This window comes from Oreochromis niloticus, linkage group LG17, assembly GCF_001858045.2.
Source record: "Oreochromis niloticus isolate F11D_XX linkage group LG17, O_niloticus_UMD_NMBU, whole genome shotgun sequence".
NCBI lineage: Eukaryota > Metazoa > Chordata > Actinopteri > Cichliformes > Cichlidae > Oreochromis > Oreochromis niloticus.
The window spans coordinates 37,085,094-37,105,375 of record NC_031981.2 but is presented as its reverse complement, the minus strand read 5'-3'; the positions used below and the strand labels follow the sequence as shown (position 1 = coordinate 37,105,375).

Sequence of the window (20,282 nt, the reverse complement as noted above, 5' to 3'; positions counted from 1 at the left end):
CTGTAGCTGTCCACAGCCTCGATGTCCATACCTTGGATGTTCAGTGGTTGCAGTGGAGGATGCTTGTGCCTGCGGAAGTCTACCACCAGCTCCTTGGTTTTACTGGCGTTGATCTGGAGGTAGTTCAGCTGGCACCAGTCCACAAAGTCTTGAGTCAGTCCTCTGTACTCCTTGTCGTCCCCATCAGTGATGAGGCCGACTATTGCAGAGTCATCAGAGAACTTCTGCAGGAAGCACTGGGTGGAGTTGTGGGAGAAGTCTGCAGTGTAGATGGTGAAGAGGAACGGAGCCAGAACCGTTCCCTGTGGGGCCCCCGTACTGCAGACGACCCTGTCCGACACACAGCCCTGAGTCCTCACATACTGTGGTCGGTCGGTGAGGTAGTCCAAAATCCAGGTAGTGAGGTGATGGTCCACTCCAGAGTTCTCCAGCTTGTCCTTCAGAACCGAGGGAAGAATGGTGTTGAAGGCACTGGAGAAATCAAAGAACATGATTCTCACAGTGCTCCCAGCGGTCTCCAGGTGAGCAAGGGAACGATGTAGGAGGTGAATGATGGCATCATCCGCTCCAATGCCAGGCTGGTAGGCAAACTGAAGTGGGTCCAGTGATGAGCTCACAAGGCGCCGAAGCTGAGCCAGGACCAGCCGCTCCAGGGTCTTCATCAGGTGGGACGTCAGAGCCACCGGCCTGTAGCTGTTGAGGTCCTTGGGGCGTGAAGTCTTTGGCACTGGAACAACACAGGAAGTTTTCCAGAGCTGTGGGACTCTTCCCAGCCTCAGGCTCAGGTTGAAGAGGTGCTCCATCACACCACACAGTTGGTCCGCGCAGGACCTGACGACCCTCGAGCTGATGCCATCTGGACCCGCTGCCTTCTTGGCTTTAATCCTCCTCAGTTCCCTCCGAACCTGGGTGGTTGAGAGAGACAGGCTGGAGCCTTGTGTTGAGTGTGTATTGGATGCTGTTGTTGGGGGTGGGGAGGAGTGAGCAGGGTGAATAGAGGAGGTGTGAAGTGTCTGAGGTGTCAGAGGTGGAACAGCAGCAGTGGGGGTGGGTGAGTCTGCAGCCGATGTTGGAGACTGCCTCATGGCTGAATCAAATCTGTTGAAGAAATGATTCAGTTCATTTGCCCATTATACACGTCGTTGGTGAGTTTATATCATTCAGAATCAGACTTTGTTGTGGAAAGTCTTCTGTCAATATATAAAAACAGAAAAAATGAAAAATAGTGTGCAACGTCAACAGGCCAGTTTCCATAGTCCAGATGTGATAAACTATCTAAAAAGAAGTATTAATGGGGGCTGCTCGGCAGATTCATCTTTACCAGGGTAATATCATGTTGTTGGCTTTCTTTTGAGTATTTGCAATGTTTTGGCTCCTGTCTAATTAATATCCTTTCTTGCAGGACTGAACAATTAAACAAATTTTAATCTCAAACATCATTTTAGCATTCCACAATTAAATGAGCATGATCGGCAATATTAGATAGAATGCAAAGCAAAAGCAAATAAAGCACTCCCTAAATCAGTGCCTGAGCACACGTGCCAGTCACAGCTGTCCCTGCACTTTGCAGCTTTAAATTTTCTGGATTTGTCTTTGTATGAAGTAATAAACTTAACCAGGAAATTTAAAAGACAGATATACAATCAAATGCAAACGTCTGGCATAAGAGAAGGTGAAGAGCTACTGAAGCTACGTTTAAACATTAGAAAGACAGCTATCCTACACTGATGCGGATTTCTGATGACACAGAGAGTGCCTTTGAAAAAATGTATTTAGAAACACTTGAATGAAAGTGATGTTAAAACAATACAGCCCAAAAACAGCACAAATAGCTGTACAGCACTTCTCAAAACCAGCATTACAAAAGTGCTTCCCAAACACACAATAAACAAACAATGGACCTTAAAAAAAAGTGCAGGAATATATTATAAAACAATTTGCATATCAATTAAAATAGATGGAAAAATCAACAGCTTGCACTCTGCAGAACTCCAATTTTACCTGTTTATTGCATATTGGTGGTGTGGAGCGTTTCAAGCATAGCTGCTCTTCATCATGCTGTCATCAGACAGAATTGTTGATTTTTTCATGTGTTGATATGGTTTTTGGCACAGCTCCTGCCCCACTTTTGCTGTAGATGTGCATGCATTTCCACATCGCATCAATTTAAAAATAGGCCGTACATGATGTAAGTGCAACCTCAAAAATTAAAAGTAAAAATAAGATATGTAATGTGGCTCTGTAGTGTAAAATGCATTGAAATTACCATAAAAAAATGAAGCTTTAAAGAATAAAACTGAGATAAGCTCAGAATGTCAAAGACATAAAGGCCATGATAAAATGTATAAGATAAAAATTTCCAAGAAAGATCAGTCATTTAAATGAGGACAACAGTTCCAGTTTGTGTTCTGGAGACAGGCCATGAAGGCCTTTAAAAGTAACAGGCAAAGTTCTGTTTTTCTAATAGGCAGCCAATGCAGTCATTAAGACTGGTCTGTGTATGTTCACTTTTCTTGGTTTTTATACAAAGTTTTGATGCTATATTTTAACCACTTTAAAGTCTATGTATTGATTTTAGGTCTGTCCAAATCCATCATCATGATTAATCTGATTAAAATTTTTAACACAATTAATCCATCTGCAGCGCAGAATGACTCAAAATCCCTGAAATGTCTCTGTCAACGCATTTCAGGCAGTTTGTCCAAGAAGAGTTAGCTTCACAAATGCGCAAACTTTTGTGCGCAACTCACAAAATATGAAGCATAGGTTATTCGGGGATGCTGCTAGCATCGCAACAAACCACTGTCACGCAGCATCGGGGACTCCGTAAGTCTACCTCGGACAAACTGACTGACACAATTACCAAGTGGATTGCAACAAACTGCAGACCTATTAATATCATTGAACACGCGTTTTACATAGCTTTGGTGCCTCGTTTCAAGGACTCGAAGTGCCTCCCCAAGAGTGACACAGAGAGAGTGTAGACCACACTTGGAAGACTGCTGCATGATCAGTCTCCACCTCAACAGATTTGTGAAGATGGGCCCAGGGCTCTAGACTAACTTTTTGCCATGGGCGCACCGGTGCGCCTAACTTTAAAAATTTAGGCGTACCGGCACAAAAGTTAGGCGCACTCAAATTTTTCAACCGCATCGCTTAACACCGCAGTTTTACATGTGCACTTTCTTTGGGGGGAAGTCCATACAGACAATATTCATTTCTAAATTATTAACTAACAAACTCGTGCTTAAATTGCTTTGTCAATATTGTAGAAAATGTTAAACTTAATCATCATCTCGGCTCCTCTGACGACCTGTTTGCTGCTGCCTGCTGCTGAAAGGCAGTGGGGAGAGGGGACACTTGGGCAGTGCATTTATTGCAGCATATAATGTGTTTTCTGGATACACTGCTGTTTTTTCAGCATTCAAAGATTGATGGCACCGTGTCACTTTCAACTGGACCACGGCCAATCAGAGAGGTCCCGCCCCTGACTATCTCTGATTGGTTTAGTCCACGATAGGGGCATAATGTGTGTCTGTTGTTGACCACACGGAGAGTTGCAGAGATTTTTTATTTTTTTTTTGTTACCCGAAATATTTTTTTTTTAGTCGCACCACTGAAAAATTTGGTCGCATTTGCGACCAAATTGGTCGCACTCTAGAGCCCTATGGGCCGCCCAAGAAAATGAGTCTTTTACTCAGAATCAGATGTTGTTTCTGCCTGACAGAATCATGCACTTGTACAGAGCAGAGCCGATCATTAGTGTGCAGGACTGTCCCTTGGAGTGGTGGTCAGCTCATTCAGGAGGTCATGATAAGCCGGCACTGCTGGCTTGCAAATATCTGGCCACTCCTGCATCCACTGTTCTGTGCGAGAGACTGTTCTCAGTTGCAGGCAACATAAGAAGCGGTCAGCTCTCCTCTCGGACAATGACAACAAGTTAGTTTGTCTTAGTAACAGGGCCACATGAATGTGGATAAATGTTTACAGAGTTTTGTTAACATGAATGTTCAATATGTTCAATAAATGTGCGTATATATTCCCTTCTTTCTTGAGTCTGTTTGCTCATGCAAAATGAAATGCAATTAATATAGAATTAAAATGAATGATATTTAATTGTGATTAATCAAAATTAATCCACAGCAACTCTGTGATTAATCGTTTGACAGCACTAAATGATTTCTTACTGATACTTGATAAGACACCATTACAATAATCTAACCAACCAGAAATAAAAGCATCAAAAGTGTTGGTCATATCTTTGCAATATTCCTCAGATATTAGCAGCAGGACTGGGTGACTACTAATATCAAATATCACACGTAGGTTTGCCACAACTGATTTCACGGGGATGGATTAAGGACTAAGGGAGGACTTGGCTGCATCTTGGCCCAGTGATTTCTCTTGATATTGGTTTTAACATTAGAGAGGTTTGTTGAGTCGATTGATTTTACTGTGAGACAGAGATGTGTCTCATCAGCACAGCAGTGGAAAGAAATTCCATTTCTCTGTGGCCCAGATGTAAGTCCTAGTGTAGACACCCGATGGATCCATAAGTTAGAGTAAGGAAGGCTGTGCTCATGAATAGAAACCAAAACTTTCCGACTGGTCAAAAATGACATAAACCAGCTTTCCCTGATGTATTTGAACCCAGCGCTATAGACTCAGAGTTGTATGGTCTCCTGTATCAAACACTGCACTACAAGAATGATGCATCTATCAGCAGTCCTTACAATATCAATAACAGTCCCCATACTGGAATGCTGTCTGAAAAGTATTTCACAGATGTTGCTCTGAAGTCATTTAGTTATACAGGCTAACTTTGAAATCTAAAGTCAGTTTTCCTCTTACCTGTTCTTGCTTCTTATAGCCTGCTTTTTGGATTCCTGCTTTGTTTGATCCATCCTTCCTGATGTTGTTTTTTCTTTTTTTGTTACTTACCTTTTGTCATCATGCTACTTCATAGTAAAATAATGTAGAGTCTATCGATTATATTGACTGTTACAAAAATTGTAACCCTACTCTCCACTTTCATCCTTGTCTTCCATTACTGATTTCCACCTGAACAGCTTTTTTAGACTTTTTTTAAACACGTGGCCTGCTTCTCCCCAAATAGCCGCTGGTTTGCTATACTCACTTTACATATATGGTGCTCAAGTTAATCAAAGGATCAATGGATAAATGAATAGTCTTTGGTTGAGCCCTCAATATATGTGTGTGCATGTTTGTGTAATTGAAAAATACTTTCTATGCACTACAGATAACAACTGTATTCCACTCACACACACATATGTGCAGTTGCAGTTCATCCCATAAACCGTGAGATAGTAGTTGGCATGTCACACTCACTGGGAATGTGTGCATCATCATAGTATTTCTGTGTAATGGTGCTGATGGGTGTGAAAGCTGTGAGTGAACACAGCTGTGAGCAACACACAAGTGCAGAGCACACACACAGAGCACGTGCACAAACACACACACACCATTTGTGTGTGTCAAATGGACAGATGTCCCCACTCTCTGTCCCACAGATGGGCTCTGTGATGCCACAGTGTCCTTGTCCAGGATTCACAGGATGCTTGGACACACACAAGCAAACCAAACCCAACTGGGCCCACTGCTGAGAGTGTGTGTGTTGCTAGTGTATCACTGGAAAGATGACTGTGTCTGGTATAACACTGTGTGCAGATCAGCACGCTGGCAGTCTTCTTATCCTTCTGCTGCTTTCTGCAGAGACCCCTGCTGCACTCACTGCTCACCTGCAATTACACCATCACACAGATCGGTCTTAAACACCGAGATAGGTGATAATAAAATTATCCCCCCTCCCTTCCCCACACACAAAGAGCTAAGAGTGATAATATATATGTGTGTGTGTGTGTGTGTGTGTGTGTGTGTGTGTGTGTGTGTGTGTTCTGTGACCTGCTGTGAGTTACATAAGTCATGTTGAGGGCCAACATGTCTCCAATCTGTCTCTCTGCAGAGAGGTTTACGGTGAAGACACACTCACCGCCACACAGGTGAAAGTGAGGCCACAAAAAGGGCAGATTAAAGGAACAGTGCAGCTAAAAAATCCAATCTTCTTTAAACCGGCTGTACCTGAACCTCCAGGGTAATCAAACTCATTTTAAAAGACAAAATCAAAGTGAGTGAGAGCCAACTTGTCAAGATTATGGATCAAATATCAAAATGTAAATATAAGGCTTTTTGAACTGACAAGCTGAGAAAGTTTGTACCGAGATTTTTTTTCCCATCCACGTCAAATAACTTGAAGAAAAGGTTGGATCTGAAAAGTCGCTACAAATAATTTGAGATCTCCCACAAATTTTAACTGCAGTCACAATTTGCTATGAGAATGAAATCCATTCGTTTACATGCATGAAGCTTGTTTATGGTCATCGCATTTATACCAGCCCCCTCACTCCATAAGACATGTCGTCATTAACGTTTGCTCCAATTCTCACACCTCGGCCTTTTTCTTTGTGTTTCCTTTCTTTTAAAACGGCTTATTTAGAGCCACTTTTTGCATTCAAACTATTTCCGACCGTTCTTCAGCAAACACATGATGGTTCGACTGAGGGGATTTGTTTCTCAGGTCGAATATTAGGCCTGAGCTGGATTATTTCCTGCGTCTTAAGGAGATGACTTTCGGTTACGGTTCAATATTTGGGCCTGCCACTTCTTTTTTGGTTCTCTATTCAACTAATTTCCTCAAATTTTTAAAGAACAAACTGTGCACCATGTCAATATGTGCCAAGTTCTCAGCTAATAGCACTTTAAGAATCACCTTGTTGGTGCAAAAATACAGTTTTGTGCCTGGCACACTGTGTTATCTTTGGCATTTTTCAGAGATTCAGCTGAAGAAATGGGAACAAATGAAGTGCTTTTGGAACAGGCTGATAGTAAAGATACAAGTTAAAATGGGTTCTATTCTAGGTTTTCTGCTATGTGTAGACACAACACTGAGTCGAGTTTCAAATGTCTCAACGAACAAACGGAAACAAAAGTATTCCTTGGAAAATGGACTAGACATGAGTGGAAAAGCAGCCAGTGTCCAAAGAAAAACTTTAAAAGACCTTTGGAAAGAATAGAGGAGTATGGCTCAAGACCATTTATTGCAGCAGGTAAGATAATTATAATAGGATATGTAATATCATATCATTCACCACATGTTGGTAACAACCTATCCAGTCCTTGGCTGTGTGTTTAGGATTAGTGTTTCATCGTAATCATCCTGGTAGATAGCAGCAGATTTTTATTAAGAATGTCTCGGTACATTTTTCCGTTCATCGTTCCTTCGATTACATGAAGCGTGCCAGTGCTGTATGCTGAAAAACAGACCCACACCATGATGATTGTGGCCCCACCAGAGCTCACTGGAACCTCCAGTATTTATTAAATTCTTTTGTAACCAATGGCGTCAGTATGTTTTGTAACAATGAGGTTGTGAGAGAGCTCGCTGGTTGTACCCATGGTGACGTGTTTCTTGTGTGACACCTTGGTAATGACACAACATTTATGGGCCATGAGATGAACCAGCTGATATTAATTTGCACTAAGTAGCAGGAGTGCTTTCTAATCACTGATAGATTTTAGCTGCTGTCATGACTTTCTTTTCTTCACGTGTTACCTGCTTATGAGCATCTCTGGTTTGATTTCTTTGTCTGGATTGGATGGTTGTTACCAACATCTGATGACGATGATTTCATGTCAATAGCTCATTTACAAATATATTTACTTGGAAAATTGGTGACGTGTTTAATACTTGGCATCCACATATGTGGACATCACATTTTGGGTTATTTAGACCAAAATATTCAATTTTGCTCTATATGGGCCTGATATCCACCTACAAGGACATTATACTGCTACTGTTCTATGGAAGTTTTAAACGAATATCCTCATATGTGGCTCTCGTTTTCTTAGAAACAGAAATCAGGTAAAAAAAAACCAAATCTGGTAATTCTTTGTTTTTACATTCATCGGGTCCCAATCAGCCCAAATATCAAAGAGAAATTAAAAATGCATGTCGTGGAAGAGTTCGGATCTTTGGAGGTCAAAGGGAATTCTTCCACTGGACCAAAGTTGCTCATACTGGTTCTCCCTGTTTTCTCAGTGCAGGCTCTTTGCATAACAATGTAAAGCACCTTGACGTGACTGTGTGGCACTTTATAATAATACAATCAAAAACTGAATTAAATGGAATTAAATTTTATTCTGTTGAACTTTAAGGTATTGTTTTTCATTTAAGGCCATTTCCAGGATTGAATATATTGATCTGAAAGTTATCAGCCATATTACATGACGTTTGCCAGAGTCGTTTGGCTGAGGTAATGATAGAGGAGAGATAAATAAAATTATTTTCTTTATGACAAAGTTGTACGTGTACAAATCATTTAGATAATTTAGTTGTACATGTACAATGACAATAAAGGGCTATTTTGTTCTATTCTAAGTTAACATTCTCCATAAGGAACTAATAATGTAAAAAATGCTTTTTTATTAGTTTAAGAACAATGAAAACATATGTGTACTTATTGGGACAATGAATATTGTCAGATTATAATAACAGCTATTAAATGAACCATTATATGGTCCACTGTATGTGTGTGTGTGTGTGTGTGTGTGTGTGTGTGTGTTGGATGGAGTAAGGTGGTGTTAGTACACCACCACACACACTCTGACAGTGAGAAGGGTGCTGCAGGCGAGTCTCTGTCACATCTCTAATCCTCCTTATTGTCAGAGTCAGATATGCTCTGCCTTCTAGCGCTGTATTCCTCCCTCTCTGCTTCTCTTCCTCTGTTCCTTCCCCACGTTCCCTATCTCTTTCATCATGCCCTCATCTATTAACTAATGATTCCTGTTTTTTTCTCCTGATTTGTGTATTTTACCATCGTCTTTTTTGTCTCTCCCCCATCCTCTCATTCAGTGGCTCTTGTTCTCCTGCCCTGTTTCTGCCTCTCTGTGTTCCTGCTGCGAGGATCAAGCCACTATGGTGGTTGGACTTGCGTGTGTGCTTGCTCGTGATTAAACATCAAAGTCTGTCCACGAATGGGGGAATCGAATAGCGTGCGTCCACAGTGGTTTTGAGTCAAGATAAATAATTAACGTGAAGAACTGTCTCTTTGCGCCATATAAAACAACTTGTTCCCCCTCTGTGTCGTTCTCACTCGGCGTCCCGCTGGGCTGAGTGGGCCGAGCAAGTCAAACTCTTGCATGCTTGGCGTGTACCACCACAGGCTATGTGAACACTGAAGCACATGTGCAGATTTTGCCTCTGCGCCACATGCCTGTTTATGTCCACGAGTGTCGCCATGTCTGTTGAGTTAAAACTGACTGAGTCAAATTAGCTTAAACAAGCACTGCTAATCCCATTGTGTGGGAGGAGAGAGGGGATGGCGAGTGGAAAGCAGGCCTGGTGGAGCCTCTGCTTTTCGAAACACGCAATACTGAATCTGTAGTCAAGAAAACTGAGATGTTTTTCTAATTTTTCTCTTATGTTTTGCTGCCTTCTTTGATTTCTTGACTTTGCTTTGAATTATCTTGAGTATTGTCTCTATCATATTCTAGTAATTTAAGACTCATTAAATTTCAGTTCGATGTCTAATACAGTGTAAAGACAGATGTATCATTATTTTTTCAGGGCCTCTTATTTCCAGTGAGAAGAAATCTTACTTCAGCTTCATAAAGGCATTGTTTGATGGTTGGAATAGAAATACTTAACTGGCCTGCACAAAGTCCCGACTGATGTCTCATCAAACACCAAGATCAGTATCTAACCTAACAATTGCTCTCTGGGATAATTGGTTAAAGATTTTACAGGTGTAGAAAACTTTTCCAGAAGAGTGGATGCTGTTACAGCTGCAAAGGGAACATCAGTTTAGAATGGGATGTCATAAAGGTTGCTGTGAATGTGAAGGTGGCCCCGTCCTTTTGTCTATATCGTTAAAAGCTTCAGTTACAAATGTATGCAGCAATTCCTGGATTGGTTTGTAAAGCGTTTCGAGACATTTTGGAATGACCTGTAATTCCTTATGCTAGCGGTCACACTTTATAATAATTTTGCGTGTGGATCAATACCGCAGCGTTGTAGATGTAATAACTCACTCGGAGCTTTTGAGTTGGCTGTTCGATGTGGCAAACTCGTCAAAAAATAATGAAATCCATAACAGACGTTTCTAATAGGTTTAACTTTTTCATGGCAGTACTCGCGCTGGCACGCAGCCGTCTCTCTCTTACAAATTGCATTCCCACACAGCTTAACTAAAGCACCAATTTTGAAGGGAACATTAAAGCCACCGGATTATGTTTTCTATCAACCTAATAAATACAGTTAGTTAATATATTTGGCACACTGCAGTTTTGCATATTATTGACCATATCTGTAACATGTTCACTGACATTTTTTTTCTAATCTGGCTTAATGTTGCCGATCCTGCAGTGCAGTATCTAGTTGTCACGACACCGTCCATTGTACTAAAGTGCCTGGAGTGCACCCTTAATTAGTGCCACTGGAGGGGATAAACATAGTTAGGCAAATGTATGGCACGATCTGGTATTAGGTTCCTTTGCAAGCTTCTGGCCCTTTTACATAGTGTGTCTTTGTCGTGGCAGATGGCTGCCCCTACCTGAACCATTGTTGCCAAGTGTTTGCTCGTAGGCGGTCGTCTAATTGTTGGGGTTTCCCTGTATTATTGTAGGGTCTTTGCCTTACGGTGTAAAGTGCCTCTAAGTCACTGTTGTTGCGATCTGGAGCTATAAAGATAAAATTCAACTGAACTTAATTGACCTTTGTGCTAAACATTCTTTAAAATCACCATTATGGTTTTGTTCTTATGATGTATTTGTATTTGTCATTATCACACCTTCTTCCCGGTGGGTTTTAAATCTTTCCCTTTCAGGAACCCTCATCATCAAGGTACTGAACTTTAGTGAAAAGTTGTGCGCACTGAGGGACTGCTCAAACGGTAAGAGAAGGGATTCATTCTTGAACACAGAAGCAGGGTCATTCCTGTTTCTTCACTATCTAATAAGCCGATTGGTAGATAAAACTCTCTGCAGCACATGTAGCCTCACCATGGCAGAGCCAAATGGAGTGTTCAAAATAAGTTGCCCAACAGGTTTGTGGATTTAAACATGGCATGGCAGAAGACCACATGGTCTGCAAACATGACCTAAACTGTTGAAAACTGGAGTGTTTAATTTTGGGGCAAATATATATGTCTTATTTGAAAGTATTAGTAACCGCATCTTGTTCTCGATCCACTTTTACAATAATAATGGTCAGCTTTTTTCATGACTATCTTACTTTTATGCAAACTTAGTTTTTAGAACTATTCTAGGTATTATTAGCTAAGCTAACGTTAGCTACTAACCTACTGTCAGCTACTCTGTTAGTGGTGTAAGGTGACAGTATGTCACATAAGTTAGTAACTACAAAAGACATGGTCCTAAATATAACTGAAGGAATAAATAAAGGTTTTACTTACCTTGCAGTCCTACAGCAGTAGCTATAATATGGGTTTGTATTGTTGTGTATTGTTATAATCCACTGGTTTATGCAAGCATGGATCTACGACGCAATACAAAAAGGAGGCAAACAGTGGCTAAAGTTGGCAGTTGGCACCCAGCTCCTTCTTTGACTTTATCCAGGGACAAAATAGAAAGTAGGCAGCAGTCTGCTTACTATTATTATTATTTATGCTTATTAGACGGAACCTACCACAGGTGTTTCCAGGTAATAATCATACACTTTTTAAGATTGCTTTAATAGGTTTTTAATATGTTATTACGTAACTGAGTGGTAATAACTTGGAAATTACCACATTATTACGTTCTTGTTTTTTCCTTGTTACCCTACTATTACCACTTTATTACCAAGCTCTAGTTCCACATTGTTACCCCCAGTTTTGGTGCCCTTATTATCCAGTTACGTACATTTCAGCGTAATATTATTCAACTGTAACCACTGTTGCTTCCATGATATTAGTTGGTAATTGCACAAATTGCATAAATGGTAACTTTACCACCTTATTACCCTCTTGCTTCCCCCTTGTTACCCTACTATTACCCCTTTAATAATAGAATAGAAAGTGCTAGTGAAACTGGATTCACACAGGGTCACCAAACTTGGACAACAGGGCCTTGGGAAAATATTGCCTGTTCTTCTGAGTCTTGATTTCTGCTGCAACATTCAGATGATAAGGTCAGAACCACCCTGGATAGTACCAGCAGTCCAGGCTGCTGCTGCTGGTGTAACGCTGTGGGGGACATTATCTTGGCACACTCTGAGCCCCTCAGTACCAACTGAGCATTGTTTAAATGCCACAGTCTATCTAGTCAAATGTAAGAGATGTTGTAGTGTCAACAAAGATTTGACAGCGAAAAGAAAGACACTGATTGGGCATCTTATTGTATACACATATTAAAGTATACATGGTATACTGAGCTTTAATAGTTGAATAGCTGAACTGACAATGAGCATGAATATTATCAAAGTAGTGCAGCCTGTAACACATCGACGTAACACATGTCCAGTATGCTGTTTTTCACTTAGCTAGTTTAGTGTCTTCTAACTAATCAAACTGTATATTCCGTTTTAAAAATTTTGTATTAATACATTTTTGTTGCATCCAGCAGTGTAAAAACTGAGTTACATCAATGCCATATGGAAGAAGTACTTTGTGTCGTGCAGCCAGTGTTAATTTACCTGCAGGTGGTCTCACCTGCCAGATGATTTAGTAGAGACTTTGCAATCAACCTCTGCGAGAGCTGTTAAGTCTCACGGGATCATGTGCGCCCCTCTGCTCACTTCTTCCCCAGCAAGGTTTCCTTATGAATATTGCAAGCACGTGCAAACAGATAGATGTCAGGCAGAGGAAGTTTGAAATAAAATCATAATTTTACAGGCATGAATGCATTTACAAATATGGAGAAACCTGGCTGTGTGTGTGTGTGTGTGCACACCGCTGCGGCTCAACCCAACCAGCCTGCAAGGCTGTTATTAGGGTTGTTAAGTCATGAGTAGTTAATTAAATCTAGCAGAGGTGATCACAGTTGGGTGTTTTCACTGTGTCAGTGCATGTAGTGATTAGCACAGGGCCTGTGTTAAACATTAGGATGGACCTCATTATATTAATCTTCTGTAATTCTTACTTCCTCTTTGTATCCTTTAAAACCACAGCACTTACTTCAACATCCCCTTTTTCATCTTTTGCTTTTCAACACTTCTATTGTGACTAGTGAACAGTGTTTTTAGCAGTTTTTTTCTACCCTCACACCTGGATTTGTTTTTCACCTGAGTGTTACTACGTAGTAGTATTTTGATACACTAATTGAGAAATATTAATTTGATATTTATAGAGGGTTAGGACACAGCTGTGCAGTTCCATTCAGCCAATGTTATAACATTTGTTCCTTTCCATATTCCACAGTCATAATGTCAGAAGGATAGGTCTGTTACTAACTGCTTGGCTAACATTGGTGTACGATAGTTGAAAGGAACAAGTACAATGAGGGCTTTAATGAAGCAAGTGAGCTTTCCGATCATTACATCTGTAAAGATTTTTGCGTCAGAGCTGCCACAGTACTTAAAAAAATGTACAATGAATGAAAAATGTACGGATGTATAGGAGTATCAGGGGGCAGTTTTAGACCCGCAAGCCTCCAAGCGTGTGATACAAAACCAAAGTTAATGTTGCTCTGTAACTGTTAAAAATCTAAATATGCAAACGTCTTTGGCCAGATCATAATAATCATAACCAACCTGGCAAGGGCCATCGTTTGATACTTAAAAATGCGCTGACCTATGGCCAGATTTCTGTTTTAAATTAAAGTTGGATGCACAGTCCTACTTCCTGCTGACCCATCTCCAAACCCTGTTTCTCTCTCTTCCCTGCTGGACCTCAGAATAACTCCACTGTTGATTTGCTTTTCAAAAATTCCTTCTCAACATGGCCTCACAGAGAGCAGGCTGCTCTCCTGGCAGCAGGTCGTTTCCCTCGCTAACGAGGTGAGTGAGGAGGAGAAATGAGGAGAGAGAGACACACATTCACAGAGAGATGGAGTAATATGTCAAGAGGAGAAAGAGGAGAGGAGGAGAAACGGGCACAGACACATGATGAGATGAAGAAGAGAGAGAATGAGGTAGAAGAGGCATTCAATGATTCATGGACTCACTCGGGTGATATCTGTGGCCCCTCTGTTATACAGACATGTACAAATATATACACTGACAGTGTTAAACACATGCATGAAAACTGAAGTGAAAATAGGTCTGCAAAAATGCATTCAAGTTTGACTTTTCCTCTTGTCCTTAAGAGAGGTGAAGCCAGTAGCTCTGAACGTTTGTGTGAGTGTGAGGAATGAAAGTAATGGTTTCATGGCTGTTGTGTTTTTTCCCCTGCGCAGCCTGAAGATGTGCCTGGGGACTGAGTTCTGTAGCACAAACATCTGTTTTCTCCTCTTTTTTCTCTTTGTAAAAGCCATAACAAACAGCAGCCCAGCACGTTAACAGAATCTTTAATACGCTCCCCCTTCGCCCGCACGCTGATTCTACTCCTGTAACTTAACACAAATCACCTGTATCACTGTAATCTCTTACCTGATAAAAAACATCATTGTAGAGCAGGGATATTATCAGTGGAATTACATTTAGTTATTCCCGGGTTTGCTCAGCAAACACAGGAGTGGTTCTCTCCTAGAAAGAAGATACGGTCAATTCCTCGCGGGAGATAATCTCTTTTTAGTAACTGTGACGCCTACAATCGGCACGGACACGTTTTCCTGGCACCGTGGACACTATGAGGAGGTTTACTGGTAAAATGAGATATAACTGTTTTAAAGAGACTGACACCTTCCCATACAGAATGATTGATGGTAGCAAATTAAAACAAGCCTCAGTGCTTTAGCAAAGATACTATAATCCTTCGTTGACAAAATGATAGACTAGACCATCAGTGTTTTAGGGACTTTATGATGAATTTGAGATAATGATTTTTTTTTTCCTTTGGAAATTTTGCAGCCTTTTGAAAATCTTGTTATAAGTTTTTATTCCACCAAACTATGTTTCCAGAAGTTCTGACAGGTGCTCAGTGATCAATCATCAGTTCCTTTTGCTTTCTTTAAAACGTCAAATGAGCCCAAAGATACAGAAAACTAGAAATGATATATTTTTCGAACCATATTGCAAAGCATAGACTCAGTTTCAGCATTAATTCTTTTTCCTTACAGTTAAAAACAAATAAGTATACAACTGACTAAATTCCACATCAAGTTACAACAGTTGATGGCATAATCACATGGCTGTCACCCAGAGGAGACTTTTCCTTCATCTTCATCAGGGCAGTCACAGAAGTCTAAAGACCTGCTGGGTTTCAGGCAGGCCCACCGAGGGAAAAGTGAATATTCTCCAATAAGCTGCGAGTGGTTGCTGCAGGTCACAGGCAGTTGCCTTGACATCGATTGCTAAAATGCTAGCAACACCATTTAACCTCCATGTATTTCACTGTTGCATAGTGCACTTTAGTGTGCTGCAACAAACGTCTCCTTGCTAACAGAATTCTAGAGTTGCCCTTATTTATTTGGATGAAGCATTTTTTCTGCAAACACTGACCAACTACCACCAGTGCACCAAGCACCAGTGAAACTGTGACAAGTGTCCTGCAAAAATGGAGAATGTAGACTTTTAAAGTAAAAGTTACACCTTTTGGAAGATGCTGCATTCAGCAGTAAGGCACAGTGTTGGTGCCCTAGTGCAACAACACTAGTAGGGTACACTTGGCTATGGTCTCACATGATGCCCTGCACTAAAATCTGTGCCCAGTGCATTAAAATGTGATGCTCAAACAGCATTTATCCTTAACTATAGTGGCAAAATGGAAGAAAAACTAATGATGCATCTAAACTTAAGCTTTCACTCCATTACAGAGACAGAAACAGCAGATCTAGGTGTAACAATGAAATAAAACATAACCTTCCGAGCAATAATGCCGTCTTATTCTTTGTCTTTGAATCAAGTGAGCAGGTGGATGGTTGACATCAGGTCCTGAAACTCGTTCACTGTTCCATCTGTTTCCTTCTCATCCACACACATTTACTCTGTCTGGCTTCCACTGACTTTCAGCCGTCTTCTCTCCAGTGCATACCTCCACCTCTCGTGGCTCTCTTCAGCTTCCTACTCTCACTACAGACTGCAAACATCATAAAATGTACTTTATTTTAATAAAACAAGCAAAATGGTTGGTTTGAGCATTTATATGTCGAGCCAAGCATCTCACCACTTGTTATCAGTGTCCTCATGAATTTTTCTCTTTGCTTATCTATCGCTGTTAAGCTGAATCACCACATGCTGGTCATTAACACAAGGGGTGTCTTTCGTCTTCTCCTTTACTCTCTCTTCATCCCTCACAGAGAGAATCGGCAGCATCAATCGTATAGCTGAGCTCATCTGTTTTAATTGAGACATCTATGTTAAGATCAACATGAATATTAGATTCCACAGGCCTTATTAATATGCTAAGGCCAGTCCAAGTGTTTTAATATTCACCATGTAAATTATTGAGCTTGTGTTCATGGGCAGTGTTGGATCATTCGTCAGAAATGTTTAGTCTCTGATGTTCAAGAAGTAATGGAATTTTAATCGCAGGCACTCAAGCTGAAACAGGAGGTGATTTGATGATGCACTGTCGCATCTGCTTGACCAGCCGTCCCCGCATTGTTGACCTCCAAGTTGCCATTTTTAGCTTTATTAATTAGAGGGAAAGGTGGAAAACGTTCATTGTGACAGATATTTCTTCCTATCTTCAGTCCTGTCTTTCTGTCTTTGAAGTTCCTAACCATGTAAGACACCCGCCCACACACATCGGCACACACCGGAAATTATTCCGAGAAATCCTCATCTGATGTTTCACTGAGCACAGACGTGTCGGCAGTGGCCGCAGCGATAAAGTTGGTGTTTTGAGTGACTGCACTCAGCAATTTATAAAAAGTTGGTTGCATGGCAGCAGCCGAGGACGTTGTCGCCTGCGGTTGCACACATGTACACAGGCGTGCAGCGTGTTGTGGAGGAAGATGGATCGGAGTACAGATTGTAAGTGACATGTTAATTTCTTCTGCATCACTCACGGCCAAGGCGTCCGCTATCAAAGTAAAGGGACACGAGCCCCAGCCATCAAGGCTTTCCTCTTCTTTTTTCCCTTGTCTTCTCGTCCTGGTGCGTTCCAGGCTTGATTGTGCGCAAGGAGATGTTTAATATAGCTTTCTACTCACCCATCTCCCTCAAAACCATTTGATTTATCCCCTTGCTCTACATCCTATTACTGTTTCATGTCCCAAAGGTCAAACCACATGTTTAGTGACTGAAAGCAAGCATGGTCGGGCATCACTATTACAAGGTTACACATGTCAGAGCATCATTAAACATTGTTAGGGAATAATGGGTCAGCATCGTGTGTCACCTTTGATGATCTCCATACATTTCTGTGAGATGTTCTTAAAGTTACAGACAGCTTACAGAGGTCAGGCCACAAATGTACAACCAGTGCCAAAAAGTTACATAGATCAGAAAAACTTCATCATCATGAAGAAGCTTCAACACAACCTTTACCAACAAAAAATGCACATTACGAATTTCACAAGTTTACTGTATATGTTGTTTTGCAATATAACTCACTCTTATTTCTAGCACTTAGTTGTTCAACATGCTCTTTATCCACGATGCAGAAACAGTTTGTGTTTCTATGTGTTTTCTTTTGCACTCGTTTTTTAAATCTTGCTTTGACGTGTTTTCTTCTTTATTAACTTTCAGTGTTCATCTCTGACTATAAAGCAGATATTAAATGATAGAAATGAGCTCTGCTCATATAACTCAGGGTGTTTCACCATGATTAGTACTTCATTTGTGATTTGCGTACACTGAGAAGTGACAGATACAAAACACGCATAAATAAAATACAGTGGTCATACAGACAGGTGAAACAAAGGAAATGCAGTGCTGTGAGGTGCTTATGTACTGGGACGGGGACAGCAGCTCCGCGTTATTTCCTGGGTCCTTTAAATTAAACTGTGAGAATGAATTCTACAACAAACGATCAGCCAGCAGGATTATTGAGGTCAGGGTAATGGTGAATGGACTTGTTCTTATATAGCACTTTTCTACTCCATTTGAGCACTCAAAGCACTTCACACAACCTCATTCAAGTAACCACTTTTTGCTACGCTTTTTCTATCTACCATTCACACACACTCACACTCCGATGGATATCTTCCCCAAGGATATTTGGCATGTAGACTGGAGCAGCCAGGAATCGAACTCATCCATTTTATTATGTAGAATTTAGACTGACTGAGTTCTGATTTACACCCAATAATAAAAAGAAAGGTCCTGTGTTTAGTGCAATGCTCAACTCCAGTGTTCAGTGTTGTTATTGTAAAACTGTAGAACTAGAAGCTTTGCGACACCTGATGGATGCTGTAAGACATAGCATGATGTCTCTGTTTTCTCTCGTGTGTGTATGCAGGCAACCCTGGTACTACGGCTGGGGCTTCAACCTGCCGCGAGGTCAAGCTCTGCTGGATAAGTGGAACCAGATCCCAGACAACACAGACATTCTGGTCACACACTGCCCTCCACTGGGTGAGACACATATTACAACTGACACACACACACACACACACACACACACACACACACACACAGATAAATATTCGATTCGAAACATTGTTACTGACATACATCTTTAGTTGCAATTATTTGGTAGTGGAATCATTTAGATATACAGTATTTCTTGATTTCTTTTTTTTCTCTCTTTTTGCATATTTTCCACATTTACATGTCTCAGATCATCAAATACATTTTTCTATTAGACAAGGATAACACAGGTAAATACAATATGAAGTTATTAAATGGTGACTGTGAGAAAAGCTGCTACATAGCCCAAGTGCCCTTGAGCATCGGTTTGAGAACTGATGGCCTGGCATTCTCCTGCAGAATGTCCCTGGTAGAATTTACACGGAGTGTAAATTCAGAGTTCCACCAATTACAGAAAGCCGTCCATGCAGCCCCAGACCACCATCATCGCCACCTTGTTTTGGGTTAGTTGTACTTTTTGTCTTGTCAGTCAACAGAATATTTTCTTAAAACCTGTTAGAGTACTTGTTCATGTTGCAGCAGTGCAGCATGGGCAGGAAGAGTGAGCTACGTGAACGTTTATAGGAAGTTTATACTGAAGACATAAAGACAAAGTGTGAGTGTTTATGTCTGTTTTATGTCTACCATACAGATTAAATTCATCTTCAGTGACTACAAGTCAAAACTTCAAATCCACACTTGTTTGCATTCAGTTATCTTGTAGCTTCACTGTCACTTTTTTCTTTTGTTGCTTGTGTTTCACGTGTAAATTAAAGGTTCCGTTTAATACAGTACATCCTTAATTCCCCATTGCAGTTGATCTGGCTTGTGTAATGTAATTTATGCCTGATTCATAGACATGGACACTAGAGTAAATCCAGCAGAAAACACATTTTAATTACCCTAAGTTAACCTGTCTACGTCATTTGAGCAGCCCTCCCTTAAATACATATGCAGCGAGGAGAGAGGTGCACTCAGAACACTGAGACAAAGCACACACAGATGGTTCGATAAATACACCACATGTGTTTGGAACAGAATGCGTCACATCTGTGCATGGAGAGACTGGTGCAAAAACTCACCTAATCTTTTATTTATTTTTCCATTTATTGTTAACTTTCAGTTCAATAGAGAGGAGGAACCAAACACGGCATAATCTCGGCTTGTTGGAAGGAGAAAAACTGAGCTTTGCTGTGTGAAATTTCATAAAGTAGGGAGGCCAACAAAACACGAGGAGCAGGCTGAGAGAGATAGCATGGAACCAGAAAAACATACAAAAATTAGAAATGAGAAATTTAGGTGGAAAACACAACTGACGATTGAAATCATGGAGAACAAAACTATGTCATCGTGTCAGTTCATAGGCCACGCCCTCAGACTGAAAGAAGGCTAGAAGGCAAGCTACATACTTTTAGCCTCCACAGATCTGGGTTTTGATGGCTGAGCCTGGTGCTGTTAGAGGTTTCTTCCTGTTAAAGGGGAGTTCTTCCTTCCACTATTGCCAAGTGCCGCTTATCGGGATCATCTGATCTGTTTTTTCTCTCTAATTCACATTTCTATATAAAATGCCTTAAGGCAAGTGCTCTTGTGAAGTGTTGCTATCCAATAAAATTTAAAACATGAATGGGATATTTTGGGTAGTAGTGAGACAGGA

The 20,282-nt window shown here is 40.8% G+C and overlaps 1 protein-coding gene across 1 annotated transcript in view; it reads left to right on the top strand.

The window, feature by feature from the left end:
- mpped1 (metallophosphoesterase domain containing 1) overlaps nucleotides 1-20,282 on the top strand; it is a 93,060-nt gene that overhangs the window by 60,067 nt on the left and 12,711 nt on the right. The window contains exon 5 of the mRNA XM_003449787.5: nucleotides 18,519-18,634. Coding sequence (XP_003449835.1) covers nucleotides 18,519-18,634 — 116 coding nt within the window. The remainder of the gene's footprint in view (nucleotides 1-18,518; nucleotides 18,635-20,282) is intronic.